Below are 22,584 nucleotides of genomic sequence, written 5' to 3'. Positions count from 1 at the left end.
AATCCCCCCCCCATGTAATGGAAATGAAGAGAGGAAGAAATGTTTGAAGTCAAGCCTGGGTGACAACTATTGATCCCTCCATCGCTACAGAGTAATGAGTGGGCGTTATCATACTAGGACAGGAAGTGTGTTGCTGGCAGGATCACCAAGAGAGGCCTGAAAGAAGAGAAGGAATGTAGCCACTACATGTGTGATACATACTACATGTGTGATACATATGTATGGGCCTTTATAGGTCAGTATGTCACATTTTTGTTTTGCGGTGTAGCTACGCTCTAATTCTGCGTTAAGTGGCCAGTGCACCCAAGACCGACTTTTAAATCCCGGAAGGACATGGGGAAAATGTCTGAATCCGAGTTCTCAGCTCCACCCATCTGCCATGGCTATTGCGGAGTGCACTGTCTCATTCTCGGCATTCGTTTCTTCACAATGTGGAGAATACTGCAGAAAGCACATTACATGGAAGAGAGGGACAGAGCGGTGAAATAAAGTCAGTCAGCCCCTTTCATACTGGAATATCGGTTTGGGTGGGACCATTCCTTTAAATGATGTAATGTGTTTGCACCTGTCCCACTCATAATGGGGGATCTGATTTCCCGTGAATCTGCTCATTGAAGGACATTGTATAGCATGTGTACTGAGTGCGTGTAATCTGACTCTCCGCAGTAAGACTTATGGGAACGTGCTGGTCCTGGACGGATTAATCCAATGCACGGAGAGAGACGAGTTCTCCTACCAAGAGATGATCGCAAACCTCCCTCTCTGCAGCCACCCCAATCCACGCAAGGTACAGCTCTAGTCCTTCCGCTCAATGCTTTCACAGATGTAAAGGAATAAAGGGTTAACATTTCTGTGCCCGGTGATATACATTGTAAGTCTTCGGGGTCAGTTACATGTAAAACTCAACCTTCCCCAGTCTGTCCTCCATGGTAGCCCCTTCTCCACTCTCAGCCTTCCTGTTGGGGCAGAAAGCAGAGCATTTCAAGGTCCATACTCTAGAACACCACCATGTGGAAAGGTAGTGGCGGGTGGTCCTTGTCCATGAAAGATGGGATACCTGGGATTGCCACGCTGCTGGCATTAAATTATCCAGGTGTGGTGTAACTGCCATAGAGACTGAATTGGAATTGTGAGAGTTGTTGCACAGCAAAGAGACACCACCTCACCTTTAGCTCAATCAGAACAAATACTCAAATCTCCCCAGCCGACATATTGGATTCTGTCAGCCGGCATACCTGAACCACGACTGCAGCTGATTGGCTAACAGTTGTCACCTGGGCTCCTCTCAACAAAAGTCTATTGAAAATTCAACTTTTGTTGTAGGAGTGAGTGGTGCCAACAGGGCCACCCACAGCTCCAATATTGGCCTAGTCAGCAGGACCTGAATGACGTTTGGGCCGTGGATGACCAGCTTAACCCATCACTTCTCTCCAGCTTTTTGTTAGGTCTTTGTACAGTCACCTGCAGCTTTTTGTTGTACGCATGTCTACAGTTCCCCCATTTCAATAAGCAATAAGATTAAAAAAAAATGTTGCCCAACTGTTGGGGTTAGGAGGTTGAGTTGAACTTGCTCATCCTTCCTTGGCCTGACTGTGTCTCTTCTACGTGACAGGTCCTCATCATCGGAGGAGGGGACGGCGGAGTCCTTCGTGAGGTGGTGAAACATCCATGCGTGGAATCCGTAGTACAATGTGAGATTGACGAGGTAACACGGAACGTATGGCGCTGTCAGCTGTCAGTGGTTTCAGAATGCTGAACTTCTGAACCTTTAAAGGTAACTTGTCATTGGAAATGAATCTCCTTCTGTGCTCTTCTGCAGGAAGTCATCAGCGTCTCCAAGAAGTTCCTCCCAGGGATGGCAGTGGGGTACTCCAGTCCAAAGCTTAAGCTGCATGTCGGCGATGGCTTCCAGTTCATGAAACAGAACCAAGATGCTTTTGATATCATCATTACAGACTCCTCCGACCCTGTAGGTGAGGAAAGTCCAACTGAACTTTCACTTCAAATCAGCGAAATATACTCTAGGTGCGTGGAAATGAAATGTGTGCATCCTGAGCAGATAAACCTGTCCCCTGCCCGCACACTGCAGAGAAGGAACCTGGATCCCCGTGTGGAAGCAGTGCTCTCTTTGAGGCCCTACCCTTGTAAGTCAGTTGGACCTACTTTAATTTGCAAAGCTCCTTGCTGATTGGAGAACTTTAGATCAGCAGTGTAGTGATGTCGGACCTCTGCAGAGAAACCCACTGCCTCCACACACAGAGGTAAGACCCTTGGAAAGTATAGTTCTGGGAGTGCCAGACCCCTCTCCTGACGTTTTGCAGTTGAGCAGCTCCCAGCACAGCTTTGGGTTGAACTCAATGCCCTTTCAAGTACTGCGAAAGGAGGACAATCCTGGCCGAAAATCCTTTCCGAGAACGAGGTACCTAAATATCCATTTTTCAGTATTACCTGTAATCAGGTTCTCTTTAAATAAACTGGTAATTGCTATGTAAGATTTAAAATGTTAGTTCTGCTAACGGTATATAATTGAGTGTCAGATTTTGGAAAGGGCTATTCTCATACGTCTCCATTTACTTTCATCCATACTGTCCTTTTTACTCGCAGGTCCTGCCGAGAGTCTCTTTAAAGAGTCTTATTACCAACTGATGAAGACGGCGCTGAGAGAGGGCGGGATCCTCTGCTGTCAAGGTAATTATGCCGACATATTTGAGGGGGATGTTTATTTCCAAACAGTCACTTTAATTAAAAGTGCCCATACACTGCACGATTATCGTACGATAATCGTATGCGATCGGTTTTTCGTACGATAATCGAGCAGTGTGAACGGAGACGTGTGACCGTTTCTACTGTACGGTCGCACGTCTTCTGTCGAACCAGCATGTTCGAAAACCAGCCGGGAATCGTACGATTCTCGGCTGGTTAGAACGGTGCTCGAAAGCCAAATGCCGAACGGGCCGGTGTGCGCACGCGCACACTGCCCGTTCAGCATTGCGGTCATTTGAAGCCCGCCCCTCAGGGGGGCGGGCTTGCGATGATCGAGAGTGCGATCTGCCTGTCCAAGATAGGCAGATCGTACGTTTTTTTAATCCTTGTACAACCATCGCAAGACTAAAGTCTTGCGATGGTTGTAGAGTGTATGGCCACCTTAAGACTATGAGGAGGCTTCTGATGATTTCCACACTAGGGGAACTTTTGTGATGCATTTACAGGCAGTCCCCGGGTTACGGACAATCCGTACTTACGAACCGGGGTCCACAGTTCCGGCAGCTGCCAGTACATTTAGGAGTGCTTTGGCTGCAGCGGGGACACAGACCGCTGCATTCCTATGCTGCCCCCCCCTTACAGCCGCTGATGTCCTGGCATCCTCTTCCCCGGTCCAGACGATACTCTGCTCTCCTGGTCCGGTCGCGGCTCCTCTGCCCCGCCCCCTGCCTCCTTCATTGCAGGCTGGGAGCCATACCCAGCCTGCGATTGGATATTGTAAAATGCAATAGCCAATAGCAAGCTGGCTATTGCACCCGCCCACTGCTTGCTGTCAATCAGCATGGGAGGACCTGATAGAGAACTTTCTCCTTCAGGCCCCTGCAGATGCAATAGTCAGCCTGCTATTGGCTATTGCAATTTGAAATCTCCAATAGCAGGCTGGCTTTCGTTCCCAGCATTAAAATAAAAGTATCAAAAAATAAAATTAAAAAGACAAAAAAAGTTACATTAAAATTAAGTTTAAATTAAAATTAAAAATGGGAAACCTTTTTTTGGTTGTCATTTTAAATAAAAAAACATTTTTTATCATCTTCTGAACAGGAACAGACAGCAAAACAAACGTGACCCTTCCCTATGCTATCCAAAACAAAAACATGTTTTTTTGGCTGGAGTTACACTTAAAAAAATGTACCTGTTCTGACTTCCATACAAATTCAACTTAAGTACAAACCTAAAGTCCCGATCTTGTATGTAACCCAGGGACCGCCTGTAATTGTTTTACTTATGTACTGCAGCACAGACATGTTCGGAAGTCACTGATTTATTGTATGTTTGTGTGAAATGGCCTAATGTTGGCTTATGAGATTTCTTGGTTAAGGACAGATAGGGCTCTGCTGTATTTGGGCCTCCCGCCCACCCAGGAACATGCAGGACAAATGTAAATCCTATAGGAGACGGCGTTCATCTCCACCACTCATCCTTATTTCTCTCTTTCTAGGTGAATGTCAGTGGCTGCACCTGGACCTCATAAAGGACATGCACAAGTTCTGCAAATCTCTCTTCCCTACGGTAGAATACGGTTACTGCACCATCCCGACCTACCCCAGCGGCCAGATCGGCTTCATGCTGTGCAGCAAAAACCCTGTGAGTATCTCTTGTGTTCGCCAGCTCGGAGTGCTGTGCTGGTATGACGGCATCTTGTAGGCTAGGGAACAATTGTGTTTGTGGTCTGCTTTTGATGTGTGTCTCCAAAGCACTTGCTGCATCTTAAACAGTGTTTTGAATTTAGTATCAAGCGCTTTGGTAATGCTTCTGCCATGGAACATGACTTTCCGATCAAAGGGGGTGGTGAACCCTATTGGTATACCCTATTCACTAGGGCTGTGCAAATTAACGATTCATTTCTTGATTAATCGTTAATCTTTTTGATCGATTAAGAAATTTTTCATCGCTAATGAAAACACTCACCTCTCCGCCGGGATCCGGGAGTCCCGTCCTCCCCCCTTCCCCAAGCGGCTCAGTCCTCCCCCCTTCCCTTCGTTAGCCGATGGACCCACTTGGGGACAGACGTCACCGGACTCCTACCCCCCCCTTTCGTTAGCCGACGGAGCCACTTGGGCTGGTGAGTTTGCCCAGGAAACTTTCTGCATGAGCGCCATTGGTCTATACACATACAGCACAGCAATGAAGTAATAAAATGAACTAGGATCACACTAATCCAGCACGTTATTATTCTGAGTTGCCCCACTCAAGCGGCGGCCATATTGAGTGGGGCACGTGAGATTAATAACGTGCTGGATTAGTGTGATCCTAGTTCATTTTATTACTTCATTGCTGTGCTGTATGTGTGTAGGCCAATGTAGTTGGATCTGTATGTGCGTTATAATCGAACACGAAAATGTTAATCAGTAACAGCCCTACTATTCACCCATTATTGGTTCCCCCAAGATAACTAGTTGCTAGGGACCCTTGAAATTGTTTTTGCTAAAACCAATTCATTGGTGGCCAGTGAGAAGAATTCGCCTGCAGTGGTGGTCACAATCTCTCCCTAAACAACTAAAAAGATAATTTGGTGTCATGCATCTGACTCTAAGGCTGGGTTCACACCTAGGCGTATCGAATATGCGCGTTTGTACGCGCATTTCCGAGGGCTACCTGGCTGTATCCCAATGGATACGCGTGGCAAATACGACCCGAAGAAGCTCCTGTACTTCTTTGGGAGTAGGGCGTTTTGCAGCGCATGCCTACACGCTGTAAAACCCCCAGCCCAGGTGGGAACCATGCCCATAGGCAATCATTGGTTTTCACATGTTGAGCGTTTTACAGCGTGAAAACGCCCAGGTGTGAACCCGGCCTAAGTGGCTGGCCTGGAACAGTGCTGGCAGCACAGTGGCATAGGAGTTAGCGCTCCTGCCTTGCAACACTGGGGGTCCCTGGTTCGAATCCCGGCATCCTCTCTTAATTAAGCACTCTTAATTGGCCCTCCTATGCATGTGGGATAGGGACCCTAGATTGTAAGTTCCTTGAGGGAAGAGACTGATATGAATGTGCATCATTTAAAGCGCTGTGTAAATTCTCAGCACTATCTAAATACCTGTAAATAAATAAATACCTGTAATAAATAAATAAATACCATCCAATGGGAGGTCAATCAGCCGTATTTTAAAGGAACACATAGGAGGGGAAGCCAAGGATTCCACGGATCCCTGGTGGAGAATATCTGCTCTAAAGTCATTGGGCTGCTTTTCATTGAGAGCAGAAGCATAAAACTTCTCTACTATAAGAAACCCCTGTATAGCAGGATGCAAGGGCAGCATGTCCAATGAGCAAATATGTCTCTCGACCACTCAACATTCTATAGATGGAACAATGTGTTTAGCCAGTAAGTGAAGCTTTGGGCTGGCAGGCCATGTTCCCATGTGAACCCAATCACATTGTTTAAGGCGCACAGAGCAAACAAAATATCATTCAGTTGGGGTTTAGATCGACTTAAACATTTTCTAAGGAATGAGTGCGCGTCCTTAATCCAGTTTCTGTCTCCATTGCAGAATACAAGTTTCCGGGAGCCGGTACGGCAGTTGTCTCAGGAGCAAGTTGATGAAATGAACCTGCGATACTATAATTCCAGTATCCATCGAGCAGCCTTCGTCCTCCCAGAGTTTGCACGGAAAGTAAGCAGCTTCACTTTGTGGTATTTTCCTGGTGGGAAATCTACTCTGCAATAAAAAGGAACCCCGACTGTGACGTGAATTACAGTAGATGTGGATTGAGATGCGATTGCATTTGTAGCTTGCAGAGCTCAGAATTGAGGATGGCTATACAAGAGGTTTGTTTTTTCCTATAAAAGAACTATGGCCAAACCTTTTTTTGGCGGTAGTTTTCTTTATGGTCACAGGAGGACACTAAAGAAAAGGTCAACAAACCTCTTGGATAGCTTTCCTATGTATTCCTGTGACCCCAAAAGCTATTGCCCGCTATATACTGACCGAGCAGAGCCACAGCCAGGAAAGGTCCCGTAAATATTGTCGGGAGCCACCCAATAGACAGCTGGCTCTGCCTCTCTAGAGCCAGGAATCCCTGCGAGGAGAAGATCATGAACTCAGCGTTCAGTTGTTTGATTGCTCAGTTCTTGATCAATAGAGCCCTCTAACTATGCATTTCACTCATCCCATAGTTCTCCTTTTAAGCTTTGTCATCCTTGTAGCATGTTCAACCACTGACTCACTAGCCATTGATGCCAGGGTGATGGCCCCCAGAGCCTGTAGTGACAGCTCCTAAAGATTGGGTTTCCTTTAAAGAGGCACTGTCATCTTATCCAGTGTCTGTGTAAGTAAGGCCCCATTACAGTAATACTCACCTTGACAGTGCTCCTCCATCACAGCCGGCACCACCATTATGATGTTACTACTTGGGCCTAATGATTGACTGCTAGACCTGAGCACTGTCGCATAGGAGGTCACATGCACCTCTGTATCAGTGTCAGGGGCCCCTTTACACATAATGGGCACAGTAAACCTCATGTATTTGGTCATATCAGGGTACAGTATGTACTGTAGAATAGGGAGGATCTGACAGGTCCTCTTCGACTTTGCTAAACTAGTTTTGCTTTTAGATGTTACTTGTCTCATTTTTGTTAAAAATTTGCAGAGAGATGAAACATTTTTGGCCGTTCCCTCCAGAGAGGGATCTGTCATCGCTTATCTAGCCGTGCATCTTCTCAGCTCATCTCCTCTCCTCTGTCACCGGAAATTGGCGGACTGGAAGACGCGTCCGCTTTGGCTGCTGATAACCGCTGTCCTCCTCCTTCTCTGTCAGGCACTCAGCGATGTGTGACGTTCCCAGCAAGGCTGGCGCTTGTCTCTTCAGAGGCTCCGGACCTTTTAATCGGAGCGAAGGCCAGGCGTCCCGCGAGGATGGGGGAGAGAGAGCTGGACCTTCCCCTCCAGGATGATCGCTCTGCACCCAGTGCTGGCAACTGTGACCGGTGAACACGTCTCTTCTCAGGCCTAGAATCTATGGGTACAACACGTTACAGTACACTCTGCACGCAACTTGTACGCTTCTGTTATCCCTTTCTGCAGCAGGCGACTGACGAGTCAAATGCACCCAGAACTGTCAAAGCGGCGTTTCCCAAAACCTGTTAGTATTTTGCAGATGGGCTTCTCCACGGGTGCAGTTATTTGGGTCTTGGCACTGTAGTTAATATACCTGTGTGCACATCCACAAAACATGAACGGCTGGATGGACCTTAGACGGGTTCCGAAAAACAGAGAAAAGATCAGTCTGCGTAAAACTGTCCGTTGTTGGTGGAATCACCCGCTGGTCTTTTACGCTGTTCAGGAACTCTTCGCAGCATAGTATTGCACGCCGCTCCTCTCCCCAGCCACTTATTGAGCCCTCATGTAGGGTGTAACTTTCGCCACTAGAGGGCAGTATGGCCGAGAGCTCCATCATTGCCACTAGAGTCCCAAAGATTATAGGAAGTTGGCTCATGGTTCAAAACCCCTTTTCTAAAAATAATTTTTCGGTGGAGTGACAGAAGCCATCAGTCTTTTTTGTTCAAAGCGCCAGTCATTGCCAGTATAATCGGTATCATGTATACGTTTCATTTATCTATATATTTAATAACAGGTCACTGACCCACAAGCTGCTAATCCCCCACCGTTTTTGCTGCTGGTATTTGGGGAAAGAGAAGTGGGTCTGTATAGTCGCCCCCCCACCAGCAATGGTTCTTACCTGATTGCTTTGCCATGTGAGGGCCAGTTGATTAGAGGTTAGGGATATGGGGAGGATGGTACATGTTTTGGGTAAAACGCTGTAATCACTGGATATTATCTGTCAATAAACAAAACATTAAAGCCGTCTTCTGTCTTCACACGCAGAGGTTGTGAGAAAGTGTCTGTTGTAAGGGGAAAAAAACACAAGTTGGCCTAAAACTACCAATCACTGTAAAAGAAGTTACAACCCCATGTACATTCTCATGCAGAGAAGTTGATCCCCATTCCCCCCCCCCTTCTTTCCTCTGGCAGACTGAAGTGCCTGAATACAGTTGCAAATCTTTTTTTTTTTTTAATGACCATTCCAAGGGTGACAACCCCTAAAATCAAGTTGTATTTCAGGGTGCAGGGAAAATGAGCTCAGGCTACTTTCTGTGCACATTCTCTCCATTACTATGTCATGTTGGGATTAAATATACCGGGGGGGAATTTATCAAAACGAGCAGATTTGCGCTGCAACCAATCAGCTTCTCTGTCTCATTTTCAAATCTTACCTGAGCAAACTGAAGAGTCATGCTGATTGGTTGCCGTGGGCAACTGCTCCAGTTTTGATAAATTCCCCCCACTGTATGTTGCCCATGTGTATGCGGATATGCAACATTGTGTCTTTTGTTATAAAGTGATGGACTTTCTCCTTAATGATATGTGACATATCAGGAGTGGAACTGCACAGTACAGCTTCCTATTATGGAAAGTAGGGATGCAGCGATACTAGTTTCGGTATCGTTGCCCAAATGCTCCTTTGGCCTTTTCCCGATACTGGAACTTCCGGTCAGAGGGAGATTTCCTCTGACCGGCAGTGCCGCGAGGGGAACATGGAGGACATGCTGCCCAGCACTCTCATTCAGAGATGCTATGCGCAGTAGCAGGCTGAGGGCCGATCACGTGGGCGCTGTGCACACAGGAGACATGGGCAGATACAGGAGAGCGGGGTCTGCCCAGCTGCCATGTTAGGGGAAGGAGGTGTCTGCAGGGTGGGGCTTGTGTCACCATATTATCAGATCGGCTGGGAAGCCAGCCTCCCGGCCAAACAGAATGGAGCCGGCTTCCCCGGCAATCGAGAAGCTGGGCGGTGGGTAACACTAACTGGCTTACTGATTGCCTGGGAAGCCGGCTCTATGCTACCGGAAGTACCGAAATATAAATATCGGTACTTGATACTGAAAAACTGGTATCGGTGCTTCCCTAATGGAAAGTGGAAATTTATGGCCTGTGGGCTATTTTGTGTCCCTCTTCACCCTCCCTTCCTGTGACAGTCGCCAGGAAGTTATGAGAAACTGACCCACGTCTCCTGATCTGGTGGCACTTTTCAGCAGTGAAATTTCCACTCACTTTGTGGGCTGGTGATAACGGACGTAGGCCAACTAACTCCACAAATAGCCACACTCCAATGGTCTTCACCTAAAGTAAGTCTTAATTTATGGAGCAAATGCATACTCTGTGATGAGTGGAATGGTGAAACGCGTTAGAGGTTGGGCATACATGGGTCGGAACTATACGGCATGGAGCAAAAACAAACATACTGTAAAGACTTTTACTTTCGGTGAAGACCCTAAAGGTGCCCATACACCTTTACGATTATAGGATGAAACTTTTCGCCCGATGATCGAATAGTCGTACGATTTTCGTGCAGCAGCCCCATCATGCCCCTATGATCGCAAGATTAGTTTAGCCGTAATTAAGGAAAACACCTGGACGAATTGCGGTAATTTATTTGCCGTATTTTCGTTAGCGCAAGCGCAGTGTAGATCGTACGACTTTTGACGGACGGAAACGCCATCAACCATGTGAACATCGTACGATCTAGCAAAGTTTTCAAACATGCTTGACCGTCAAAAGTCGTACGATTGTACAGTAATGTCGGTCGGACACTGCAATGCACACATACGATTATCGGACGAAAAGTCGATCGCATACGATTATTGTACGATAATCGTAAGGTGTATGGGCACATTTAGAGTGCAGCTATTTCTGAATTTAGCTGGTATAGGCGATGGCACGCGTGTTTGCTTACACCAGGGATGCAATCATGGTGCAAGCAAGTTTTGGAATCTGTGCGGCGTTAGCTGTGAATTATCTAAGGACTTAGGCCACGTCACACAAGCTTCTGTGTCACTTCCCCTCGCTGCCAGAAATGATGCAAAATGTAAGTTGCAAGCGAAATATGGACGCAGAGGTTTTCCTTTCCTGTACAGCATTGCATAGCGATCCTGCTCCTGGTGGGAACTCGCCAGCAACACGATGACTAATGTGACCGCTCTTTTTTTCTGCAATGTTCCACAAATGGTTGTCACCCCTTAAATTTTGTTTTAGTACATTTTGCCATCTACGTATACTAAGGATGCACCGATAGTACCTGTGCCGATACCGCGTATTTGGGCCGGTACTCGTGCTCACCCAAATGCTCAGATGTCTAGCCCAATACCCAAACATTCCGGTATCAGGAAGCTGGGCAGAGAGTCATTACACACTGCCAGGCTTCCTCGTTGACCGGGAAGCAGACTCCATGCGCCATCATCACTTGGTGATGATGGAGCCAGGCAACGTGTAATAGCTCGCTGTCCGGCGACTGACTGACCTGGTGGCGAGGAAGCATGGACACTGCTTCCCTGCTAATCGGGGGGTGTAGACTCGCCTCCTGATTGGTTGAGAAGCTAATCAGCTTTACACGCTTCCCAGCTAATCAGGAAGGGAAGAGTGTAAAGACTTCCCTTCCTGATTAGCTGGGATGCTAATGGGACATTTGGTATCGGTGTGTACCGGGGGGAAAAAAAAATATCGGTACTAGATACCGAAAAACCTGTATCGGTGCATTCCTAACATACACAAGTGAAATACGAATGACTGCTGCAGTAGGCAACCTTGGCACTCCAGTTGTGGTTAAACTACAAATCTCTTCGTGTCTTGCACATACTAAAACTAACATTTAAAATATACTCCTAGACTTTTATGCAGTGCAGATACCTCTCCTGTTGTGCACTTAGAAGTTACTTTGGATAACATGTTTTGGTTTTTAGAGTGTTTGTGGTCTTTAATAAAAAGAATAAAGAAAAATCACATCTTTGGTTACCTGGAGCCTTATGTGTGTGGCAAACCTACTACAAGAGGACATGTTTGCTGTCCGCTGACATTTTCTGAAAATGCTGGCCCACTACTGCAAGGGTCAAATGTTCTTCGTCTAGGGGTAGTTGAATACGCAGTTATATTGACCTTGCTTGCCGAAACTCCAGGATCTGGGTGGACTCTTCTCATCCTAAAATACAATGCAGCAAGGGGGACCATCGAAGCAGCAAAGGGGATCCGTTTCACGGAATTAGTTGTGCAGTGGAGAACTATATACTATCTACCCCTGTGGGAACAAAGGGAAAAAGGTGAATAAAGATTCCTAGACAAAATGTGCATTTAACCCTTGCCCCCCACAGAAGTCATTCTTTTCGCATATCTCAGGTGTAAACTGTATTTTCTTTTTTTTGGCCTAAATAAAAAATCAGGGGAAAAAAAATAATTTCCATTCCAATAAATAAATAAATATATATATATATATCTGTTTTTCAATGAAAATAACCATTTGCAACATAGACTCTATTGGGTCTGTTTTGAATGAAGTTCTCTCCTATGCATATATACACATAGGAAATTGTTGCACAAGCAGCAGGGATGAGAGGATTGTCAGGAAAAGGCCATTCAAAAGTGTTGGGGACTTTCACAAGGAGTGGACTGAGGCTGGAGTCAGTGCATCAAGAGCCACCACACACAGACGGATCCTGGACATGGCTTCAAATGTCGTATTCCTCTTGTCAAGCCACTCCTGAACAACAGATCGCAGGTTCTGCGTTAAATAAGGAACAAATCGTCCAAACGTAACTTCTCCAGGATCTTCCTGCTGGATGTCACAGCGTTCTGTCTGATGCCTGACGACGCTAATAAAAAGACAGATTGAAGAACATCCATATATGCATGATATTATTCTGCCACCACAACACTCAAAAAATATACCATGCATATATATATATATACTTACAAACTAAACAGAGACAGAAGATGTTTTACGAGAGTAAATGCCAATTCAAATTTCTACTAAGCCATTAGGCGCGAAAACAAGTGTGCAAGGTCTTACAGCTGCAGTGAGACCACACAGAGAACAAGGGTCCTTCTTTGGAGCATCGGGTAAAAATTGTTGGAACTAACCCTAACTCCCATCTTAAAAACCTTAATTCCTACGAACCCTAGCCTTCTTCTAAACTTAGTCTGCTCCTGGCCCCAGTCTCCTAGTCCTGGCCCCAGTCTCCTAGTCCTGGCCTGCTGTCTAACTCTAATTTCCTGGTGCCTTCATGGTATACATATGATTGGTTCTCCACCCACATCCAACCCCCAGGGCCAATTATAGAATATACTAAGCTTACCAGTCTAATTTTTTTGTACTCAAGACCTTTAGGACCAATTCAATGACCACTAACACTGTTTGGATATTGGCGTTTAAGTTTTCCCATAAGAACCCATAAACCGATGAGTTTGCTTTCTCATCTCAAAGGGCCATTTCTGGATGTTCAAGAAGCAGCCTCCATATGTCCCCTATACTGCAACCACTTGGTTCCAGAAACCTGCAGAAAAGTCTGATACACCAAGAGGAGGTCATTCCTGTCCTAGATTTACTGGGTTCTATCTCTCCAATCTTCTTGGTAAAGAATAAATCAGGAGGTTGGAGACCAGTTCTCTCCGATCGATCCTCAAGAAGCTGAATCATTTCATACAAGTCAAGAAGTTCAAAGGGGAATCCTTCATTTCAATGATAAAAATTCACTCCACGTTATGCATCTACCCGAACTCCATCAGTCCTAAGATTTCTGCAGCACCTAGCTAGAGCAAAACTTACATTGCCGGCAGTGATTCCATTCCAGACACACAGATCATGGTTCAATGTCCTTTCTGGCAGTTAACTAGCCTCTCAAACTACCTATTATGCCTTTTTCAGTGCTATGCCCAGCCCTATCCATGATTCAGTCTATCTATCATATCTAAATCCTCTTCCACATATCACTGCAATCAATTATTTGAACCCACACAAGATTTCCCCTCATACCATTTAGACCTCTTTGTGTGGTGAGAACATTTTTGCCAAAATGGGTGTACAGGTTTCCAAGTCATTGGGACATTGGGTTTATTCTGTGATTTACATATTATCAGCATAGATTTGGGGGTGCTGATTTGCATATTTTTTGGAGTAATTTACCCACCCAAAACCTCTGTTTTCCTGGGGAGAATCCCGTTAAAGATCGTTGGGCCGAAGGAACCGGCTTCCACATGACTCAAATCCACCTCCCTAAGGGGGGCTTGAATTTTTGGGGTACCGCTTCAACTGGAGAGATAAACTTTTTTTCCTTTGCATATCATTATAATATGTTAATGAGGAAAAGGGTGTCATTTTTGGGGTATCACTTTAACTTATGGACAACTGCTAATAATTTGCATTGCTGCTAACATGAATAGGTTAAACCATGATCCATAGTACATAACATGTAGTTGTACTATGGATCATTTAAAGTCACCTGTCCCTTGAAGAAAAAGTATCGGTAATTGGTATCGGCAAGTAAATGAGGGGAAGTACTTGTACTTGGGCCTGAAAAAGTGGCATCGGGACATCCCTACATATCAGTATAATATGTTAATTGTAGAGAGACTTTACTACTTACTACTGCTCTGGCTTCTTTCTAAAGAAGTAGTTGCTGCTCCTTTTTTTTCTGCCCTGACAGGTTTCCTTTGAAGAGGGGCTGAATACCCTACAGGGTGAAGCCAGAAGATAGACCTGTTGCTTTGCCAGATGGAGTAATGGCCAGAATGGGCAGATAGCCAGCGTTGACCTGGGTGAGGAACGGCAGCAGATGCATACAATGGCAGTCACCTCTACCGCTCATGCAATCTTACAAAAGCTCACACCTTCACCCCAACTGTAAATTTGCAGGAGGATTGACATTTTAAAGATCTCTATTTTTTTTAATCAGATGAGCTACAAAGATATTGTACATAAATATAAAACAGGCCATGCACATCAATAATGCTTCAGATGTAACCCATATGGCTGCTTAAAGTTTGATATAAATGATGGCTCCTGATCCAAACATATACTCTCCCTCCATGCAGATGCTATGACACAAAGCTGGCTGACCCCCGGCTGCACACGTTTTATTATTTGGCCACGGACGTCACATTAGAGAAGCTATAAAAGGAGAGTACTCTTCAGTCTGTGCTCATTCCTGCTCCGTCTTCTCTCCCCACTACACCGTTCTCCATCCACTTGTGTCACTATGCTGGGCTCTGCAGGGACCCTGCTGCTGCTGCTTCTCGCCTGGGGGGCCAGAGGTTTATCGCAGCCAGATGACAACAGGATGATACTGGGTCACAACCAGGTGAGAGCCAGAAAGATGAATTATTTCAGCATCATCTCCCATTAATCACAATTTTCACTGATGTTAAAACTAAGCAACCGCTGTGAGGGTGCCATCCCCCTGACAGGGAAACCATGGTGCATTGTAAGTGTGCCTGGATGAGACTGATATTACCTAGGAAATGATGACCATATTCTCCCTGTGGAAGGTTTTCTCTACTTCTAAGTAAATAAGATAGATTTATTACCAAGTTCAAAGGATAACTTTTTAGATTTTATTTTCACATTTACATTTGAGGTTTTAAATTGCAAGTGTGTCGGGAACACTCTAATAATAGAATACAAGTTCTTCTGCAGAATGTCCTTTTCTTGACAATACAATTTACAATACAATGTCAGTATTATTCTAGCAATTAAAGGGGAGTGTTTATTTCTAAGCATACATTAATATTAACATGTTAAAGCATTTTGTTCATAACTACAATTGTATTCTATGTCCGTACATTATATATATCTTTATGTTTGTTAGCTATAGATGGTATTACATGTAAAAACCCATGAATGCGGAGCCGAGATCATCTGACCCAGAGCCGTAAACCATAACCCAGACACTTCACAACTTAACAAAGCCATTACTGTCAGTTCACAAGGATGCACATGACCTCCTCAAAGAGCTGCACTATGTCTGTAGGTCATTGTGTTCTGAAATCAGATTACAGATGTCACTTCTGCAGCACAGGAGGGACAATAAAAGGAAGCAGCCGACAGGTAGCTTACGGGCAATAGACACTAATTTCCCGAACTTTTACAAAAAGTCCTGCTGAACGGCACATATATCAAAATGTAAGCATTTAAAGTGACACTAAACTCAGGAGTTAGATCTTAAAAAATGTATTCAGGTATCTTAACTATGAACAACAATGTATCTTATTTGTGTATCACTCAGCTGTAGATCCTCCAATCATCTCTGAATTGGTGCTGACACTGTCCTTCCTTTCGTCCCCATGGTCCCTGTGTGTGTTGTAAAGTAGTCACCACTACTTATTATTTGCATAGATTCAGAGGGTGCTAATTTGCAATTTTTTTACAGGACCTCCATTGGGGGAGATCCTTAACATTGTTAGAAAAACCCCTTTTCACACGACTCAACCTACCTCCCTAAGGGCGTTTGATTTTGGGGGGTGAGGGGATTCTATCTCACTTTAACTGAGGAAGAAACTTTTGTAAGTTGCATATTATATGTTAATTGCAAAAAGGGTGACATTTTTGGGGTACCACTTTAATATATGGAGAACTGCTTATAATTTGCATATCATTAGCTTTGCTACTCAGGCTGTGGCTTCTTTCTAAAGAAGTAGCTGCTGCTCCTTTTTGTATCACTCGGCTGTAGATCCTCCAATCATCTCTGAATTGGTGCTGACACTGTCCTTCCTTCTGGAGGGGGGCTACGTCTGTTCCCCATGGTGCCTGTGTGTGTGGTGTGAATTTGTCACCGCTCCAAGCTCTCTCAATACAAATTAGTAAACTAAACATGAAATTGTAGTCCATCCCGGGAGGGAGCTTGGAGCGGTGACAACTTCACACCACACACAGGTTCCATGGGGAAGAAAAATAGCCCCCCTCCAGAAGGAAGGACAGTGTCAGCACCAATTCAGTGATGATTGGAGGATCTACAGCCGAGTGATACAAAATAACTACTTCTTTAGAAAGAAGCCACAGCCTGAGTAGTAAAGCCTCTCTACAATCATCATATTATAATGATATGCAAAGTTCTCCATAAGTTAAAGTGGTACCCAAAAAATGTCACCCGTTTTCTGATTAACATTTTATAGTAATATGCAAATTAGAAAGGTTTTTCCCTCAGTTAAAGTGAGGGAGAAACCCCTCACCCCCAAAAAGCAAAGTGTTTTGAGTCATATGAAAAGGGGTTCCTCCAAAATTTTTACAGACCTCCACCCGCTGGAGGTCCTGTAAAAAGTCACTGGAAAAAAATATGCAAATAATAAGCAGTGGCGACTACTTCACAACACACACACAGGGACCATGTGGAACAAAAGTAGCCCCCCTCCAGAAGGAAGGACAGTGTCAGCACCAATTCAGAGATGATTGGAGGATCTACAGCCGAGTGATACACAAATAAGATACATTGATGTTCATAGTTAGGGTACCTGAATGTATTTTTAGGATTTAACTCCGGAGTTTGGTGTCACTTTAAGTAAATGAGACTCTTGCCCCTAGCAACTTAATATTTGTCTATTTGTTTACATGTTATAGAATAAAAGCCGAAACTTTCTATGTGATATTGCAGTTAAGAAAATATTTTGTTGTACTACATTTACAATTTACTGTATAATGTAACCTACTGAGATAAGATGGATAGATGGAATCATTCTGCATCCAATCAAGCAGGGATTGGCAATACATTTTATTGTATTGGTCATTGGTAGATCTAAAGGTGATCGTACGGAAAGATTGTAACGTGTATGGTCAGCTTTAGAGTCTATTGTTCTGCATTTGATCTTATGCACATAAGTCAGAAATATGGCTCACAAGTTGCTTCAAGAACAGAGAAAATATTTTAAAATCGGTAACTTCGACTTTGTTTGCCAAAAAGACCTACAGCTGTCAAAGTGCATCATAAGCCAGGCCACCCGTCACAGCACGTCTGACACTTTACTACCCGATTGTACTTTCTCTGTACAATCTCCTTTTTATTTACCAGAAAGGATCACCTAACCAAACCCTTAATATGTATTCCTAATTATTCAAAATGGTCGATATAATTATTATTATAATACAGGATTTATATAGCGCCAGCAGTTGGTGGAGCGCTTTAAGAAATGTAGGGAGACAGTACAGTTACAATACAATGTCAGTACAATAGGGTTAGGAGGGCCCTGCTCGACAGAGCTTACAATCTAGTAGATATGCTAAAGGAGATTGTTCAATCAGATTGTAAAAGGTATAGTTAGTTTAACGTTTACCCAGACTGAATGCATGCCACTGCATGGGGGTGCTGCACAGTGGTCCCCCTGGTCACCTGAGATGTGCAAGAGCAAAGAACTGCACTGAAATGGGGATATGTGAACGAGCCCTTGAGACCGTGGTGGTCAACTTCACGTGCGGCCCCCAACACTTTCAGAGCGTCACCCGATGGAAGTGTGTTTTTGTTTCTTAAGGTGCAGTGCATTGAGTAATGAATGTGTTGTAATGCACCTTAAAGGAGAACTATGAGGTGAATGCTTTTCACTCACCTCATAGTTCTAGCCGACCTGTGACAATGAGACTGTCACAGGTCGGCTCAGTAGATCGGGAGGTGAGCGAACACATACCGGCGTTCGCTCACCTCTCGATCCTGTCACAGCTCTCTGCCGTGACAGGGGAGGGGCTGTATTCCCCCCTCCCCGCTCCGATCCTCCAGCACTGACTGGTGAAACGGACGGGGAGGGAGCGGGTACAGCTGGCCCTGCCTCTAGATAGGCAGAGCCAGCTGTCACTCACGCAGCTGGGCGGATCCAGACATAATTGTCGGGATCCGCTTCAGCTGCGGCGTCTCAGTATACTGAGCCTAGGGTGACGGGAGGACGCTAGTTTGTGTCCTCCCGTTACCCTAAGGAGAGCTATGGGGAAAAGCCCTGACCCCATAGTTCTCCTTTAAAGATCGAAAATTTTGGTCACGCTGCATTTTGTGCATTATGAGAGTAAAAAAAAATTTTCAAACATTTGTTGGTGTCAGTGTTTGTAATAATAATCCTCAACATTAGGGTCAGTGGCCACAATATTAACCCCCCAGTAAAGGTGTCCATGCCCACAATAACAACCCCCCACCATTGGTGTCAGTGGCTGCAATAATAACCCCCAGTATTGGTATCAGTGCCCACGATAATAACCTCCAGCACTGGGGTCAGTGGCTGCAATAATAAGCCCCAGTATTGGTATCAGTGCCCACGATAACAAACTCTAGTATTGGTGTCCTTGGCTGCAATAATAACCCCCAGTAATGGTGTCAGTGGCTGCCATAATAATTTACTTACCTGATCACATGCTCCCAGGCCACTCAAACACACTCTCTCCCCATCTGGGAAAAACAACTGTGGATAGATAGATAGATAGATAGATAGATAGATAGATAGATAGATAGATAGATAGATAGATAGATAGATAGATAGATAGATAGATAGATAGATAGATAGATAGATAAGATAGATAAGATAGATAAGATAGATTAGATAGATTAGATAGATAGATAGATAGATAGATAGATAGATAGATAGATAGATAGATAGATAGATAGATAGATAAGATAGATAAGATAGATAAGATAGATAGAGTGATATATAAATTAGTACAACCAGAGCAAATTGAGCTTTCAAATTCAATGTTGATTTTTTTCTTGGATTTTTCTCTGGGAAAAAGTAATTTCAAGTTTTAAGCCCCCACGGCTGGTAGACAATTACAGCTCTTCTCGCAGTCGCACCTGGCGCCCAACTAATTTATTATCATTAATCTGCTCCAGATTCCAGTATTTGTCATCAATTAGAAAGTACATCGACCGTGAGATGAGAGCATTTGTAATTACAAATTATACATAGAAATATGTTTTTTTTAATCATGAAACAGAACAGTTATATTAAGTCTTAAATTATCATAATTCGTCAGGCTTTACCTATGAAAGATGTATCTTTGGTTGAGACTTACATTTTGGATGGAGTATAACCTCCAGCATTGGTTCAGAGATCGCTTAAGGTCTGACAGTGGCCGTCTGTCTTCACACTCTCTCTCCCAGCTCCGCAGAGTACATGACAATTGCAAAGACTCAAAGTTTTTTACATTCCTCTGAGCTGCAGGATTTGTTGCCTGACGCTGTTATGCACTTTAGGGGCCCATTCACAAATGTGCATTATCTTTAAAGCATGTTAACGTGCAAGCACATGTGTGTAGCACTTCAAGTACACTCAGAATGAATAGCTACATAGGTGAACCATCTGTGCTTTAGGCCCAGTTCGCACATAGGTTATCCATGACCACACGGCTATCGTGCATGAAACCGCACGGATGGGCACGCGGTCACAAAAATCACACACCACCGCTGATCGCGTTTGCATGCCAAGCTCTTCTAATGGCACCCCAGTTGCAGCATGCAGATTGCGAGGTTTCCCGCCACGATTCCATCCGTGCATTCGCACTTGATTGTGGTGGGGGGAAAAAACGTGTGTCGCAAAAAAAGGTACCTGTACCTTTTTTCAGCGATTGCATGCGGAAAAAACCCCATTGAAATCAATGGTTTGCTACATTGCAAAAAAGGTGCCCAGGGCACAAAGCCATAAGAACGCTATATACACATGCCAACTTAGTTCTGACGAGCAGACAAATGATCCTTTCTTTATAAAGGTCGATTAATGGAACAATCATTTCAGATACATTATTATACCTAGCATCATCCTACAATTTACAAATACACTATATGCCCCAATGTATTTGAGAACCCCTCTAATTGATTCACTTCAGGTGTTTCCAGTGTTAATGACATTTTTTGATATTTTAGACAATTGTGCTCTTCCCAACATTTTGGCAACATTTGGGGAAGGTCATTTCATATTTCAGTACGACCGTTCCCTTTGTGCACAATACTGCCTCCATAAAGACATGGCTTGACCAGTTTGGTGTGGTGGAGCTCAAGTGTCCTGCACAGAGCCCCAACCTCAACCCTTCTGAACACCAACTGCAAGCCAGGTCTTCTGGTCTAACATATTGACACTTGAGTTCACCCACACCAAACTGGTCAAGCCATGTCTTTATGGAGGCGGTTTTGTGCACAAAGGGAACAGTTGACTTCTTAAATGCTCTTTTAGCTAAATGGGCACCAATTCCTTCAGACACACTCCAAAATTGTGGAGAGTTTTCCTAGAAGCCTGTAGGCTGGTATAGCTGCAAAATAAGGGTGAAGGAGGTAACTCCATGGTTTTAGAATGGGTTGTCCAATATGCTCATACAGGGTTGATGGTCAGGTGTCCATGAACATTTCTACATATACTGTACTTTTTGTTGTATAAGCACTGGACACTAAAATTAAGGTAAACCAGACAGAAGACATCCAGGAGCTGCTGTTGAAGGCGTTTGCAGTGTCTCTGAATCTTGACTTGTTTTGTTTCCTGTTTCAGGATCTAAGTGCAATACAAGAAGATCTCCTCCTGAAGCTGCTCTCAGGATGGACAGACAGCAGAGAAAGTAACTTAGTGGAGGTAGAAAGAAACGCGCCCGAACCCCTACAACCTAAAATCGCCCCACCTGTGAAGTTCCCACGCCTGTCTCTGCGGGAACGAAAAGCTCCGTGCAAAAACTTCTTCTGGAAGACGTTCACTATGTGCTAGTCAATTGCTGTCTCTGGTTTTTTTTTTTTTATTTATAGATTTGTGACATTGATAAAGTTTGTAAATAACATGACATCACCCTGTGTGGGGATTTGCTCATTTCCATTAAACTTAAGGAATCATTCAGCAGTAAAGCCGTTTCTTATATTCCAAAAGAATCAGAATATCCACATAAAGGTTTCAGTGTTTGTTTCCGGCTCTTCTGAGTTTCCAGTCCTCTTGTCCACATCATAATTCTGTGCTGGAGGAGTCTGATCCCCCCCCTTACCCCATGTAACAGAAGTCCTGCCTCTTCCCACTTCCCCTTCACCATTGTACCATGACACTGTCCCTGCCACATGCGGTCATGTGTTCATACGAGTGGACAGGTCACCTCTACCCACAAGGTCAGGATATGTCTACTCACAGATCAGACACACACAGGTATTCTCTATACATTGTGTAAAGAGAGATAAAGCTTAATGATTTTTCAACATCGTTTTAAAGAAAGAAAGAAAAAAAAAACGTCCACAAAGATAAATACAGGAAAAGATATTACAAGATGGACAATAGCAATGACAAAATAATGAGATTTAGGCCTCATTCGGACGGTGCGGGTCCAGGTGTCCACACTTGAACGCAGACAGTGTGCGTCCAAGTGCGGAGCCCCGGACCTGCATGTTCGGGTGTGCAGATGACAGCGTACAGCCACATCCTCCCATAGGGAAGAACAAGCTGCCGTGTGCAATTACACGCAGCACCTGTCGCTCCCGGGATCGGCTTGTTTACGGGCATGCATGCCGCACGGAAGTGTTTGCCCTGTCTAATTGAGGCCTCAAAGTGAACAGTACTTTTCAAGGTTTAGCTGGTCTTTGGTTTTGGCAGAGTCCAATTTGCTTCAGTGCGAGTCTGGTTCTGAGAGAGTCACTGGACCTCGGAATAACTCTCAGCATTCATGCATAGTTTGGATGGAAAATTGAGAGCTGTCAAGCTACAGAAGCAGCCATCTTTCCCTGGTCTTTGAGGTGGGCATGTAAAGAAATGACAAAACCAGTCAAAGAGTCTGAGGGTTGTGCTTAGGGGGAGCTGAAGTGTTTTATGATAGTTTAGCAGACACTCCTACAATGCCAGTTCTTCTATAAATAGTTCCAGATGCCCATGTTTTACATGTTCTGACAACCAACATACTGTTTCATAGAGACTAAACATGATAGCTCTATGATGGCTCTAGAGAGGCAGAGCTAGCTGTCAATCAGCTAGCGGGGTGGATCCCGACAATTTTGTCGGGATCTTTCCTGGCCAAAGTGCGGCTCTGGGCTGTCAGCAGATAGCGGGCATTAGCCCGCTATATGCTATGTTTTGGGTCACAGAA

General features: G+C 44.6%; 2 protein-coding genes across 2 annotated transcripts in view; both read left to right on the top strand.

Annotated features, from left to right (window-relative positions):
• SRM (spermidine synthase) overlaps window positions 1–7,806 on the top strand; it is a 13,148-nt gene extending 5,342 nt beyond the window's left edge. Inside the window, exons 2-8 of the mRNA XM_018559024.1 lie at window positions 667–787; window positions 1,613–1,705; window positions 1,820–1,973; window positions 2,605–2,688; window positions 4,202–4,347; window positions 6,252–6,374; window positions 7,519–7,806. Coding sequence (XP_018414526.1) covers window positions 667–787; window positions 1,613–1,705; window positions 1,820–1,973; window positions 2,605–2,688; window positions 4,202–4,347; window positions 6,252–6,374; window positions 7,519–7,536 — 739 coding nt within the window. The 3' untranslated portion in view covers window positions 7,537–7,806. The remainder of the gene's footprint in view (window positions 1–666; window positions 788–1,612; window positions 1,706–1,819; window positions 1,974–2,604; window positions 2,689–4,201; window positions 4,348–6,251; window positions 6,375–7,518) is intronic.
• A 6,917-nt stretch (window positions 7,807–14,723) lies between these two features.
• Window positions 14,724–21,362, top strand: LOC108789098 (somatostatin-2). The gene is made up of 2 exons (XM_018559028.1): window positions 14,724–14,884; window positions 21,024–21,362. The coding sequence occupies exons 1-2, from the start codon at window positions 14,783–14,785 to the stop codon at window positions 21,231–21,233; spliced, it is 312 nt and encodes a 103-aa protein (XP_018414530.1). The 5' UTR covers window positions 14,724–14,782; the 3' UTR covers window positions 21,234–21,362.
• The last annotated feature ends 1,222 nt before the right edge of the window (window positions 21,363–22,584 follow it).

Source organism: Nanorana parkeri, unplaced genomic scaffold (genome assembly GCF_000935625.1).
Source record: "Nanorana parkeri isolate BGI_ZX_2015 unplaced genomic scaffold, ASM93562v1 scaffold376, whole genome shotgun sequence".
In the NCBI taxonomy this organism is placed as follows: Eukaryota; Metazoa; Chordata; class Amphibia; order Anura; family Dicroglossidae; genus Nanorana; species Nanorana parkeri.
The sequence above is the reverse complement of the archived record's forward strand: the minus strand, read 5'-3'. Positions and strand labels throughout refer to the sequence as shown.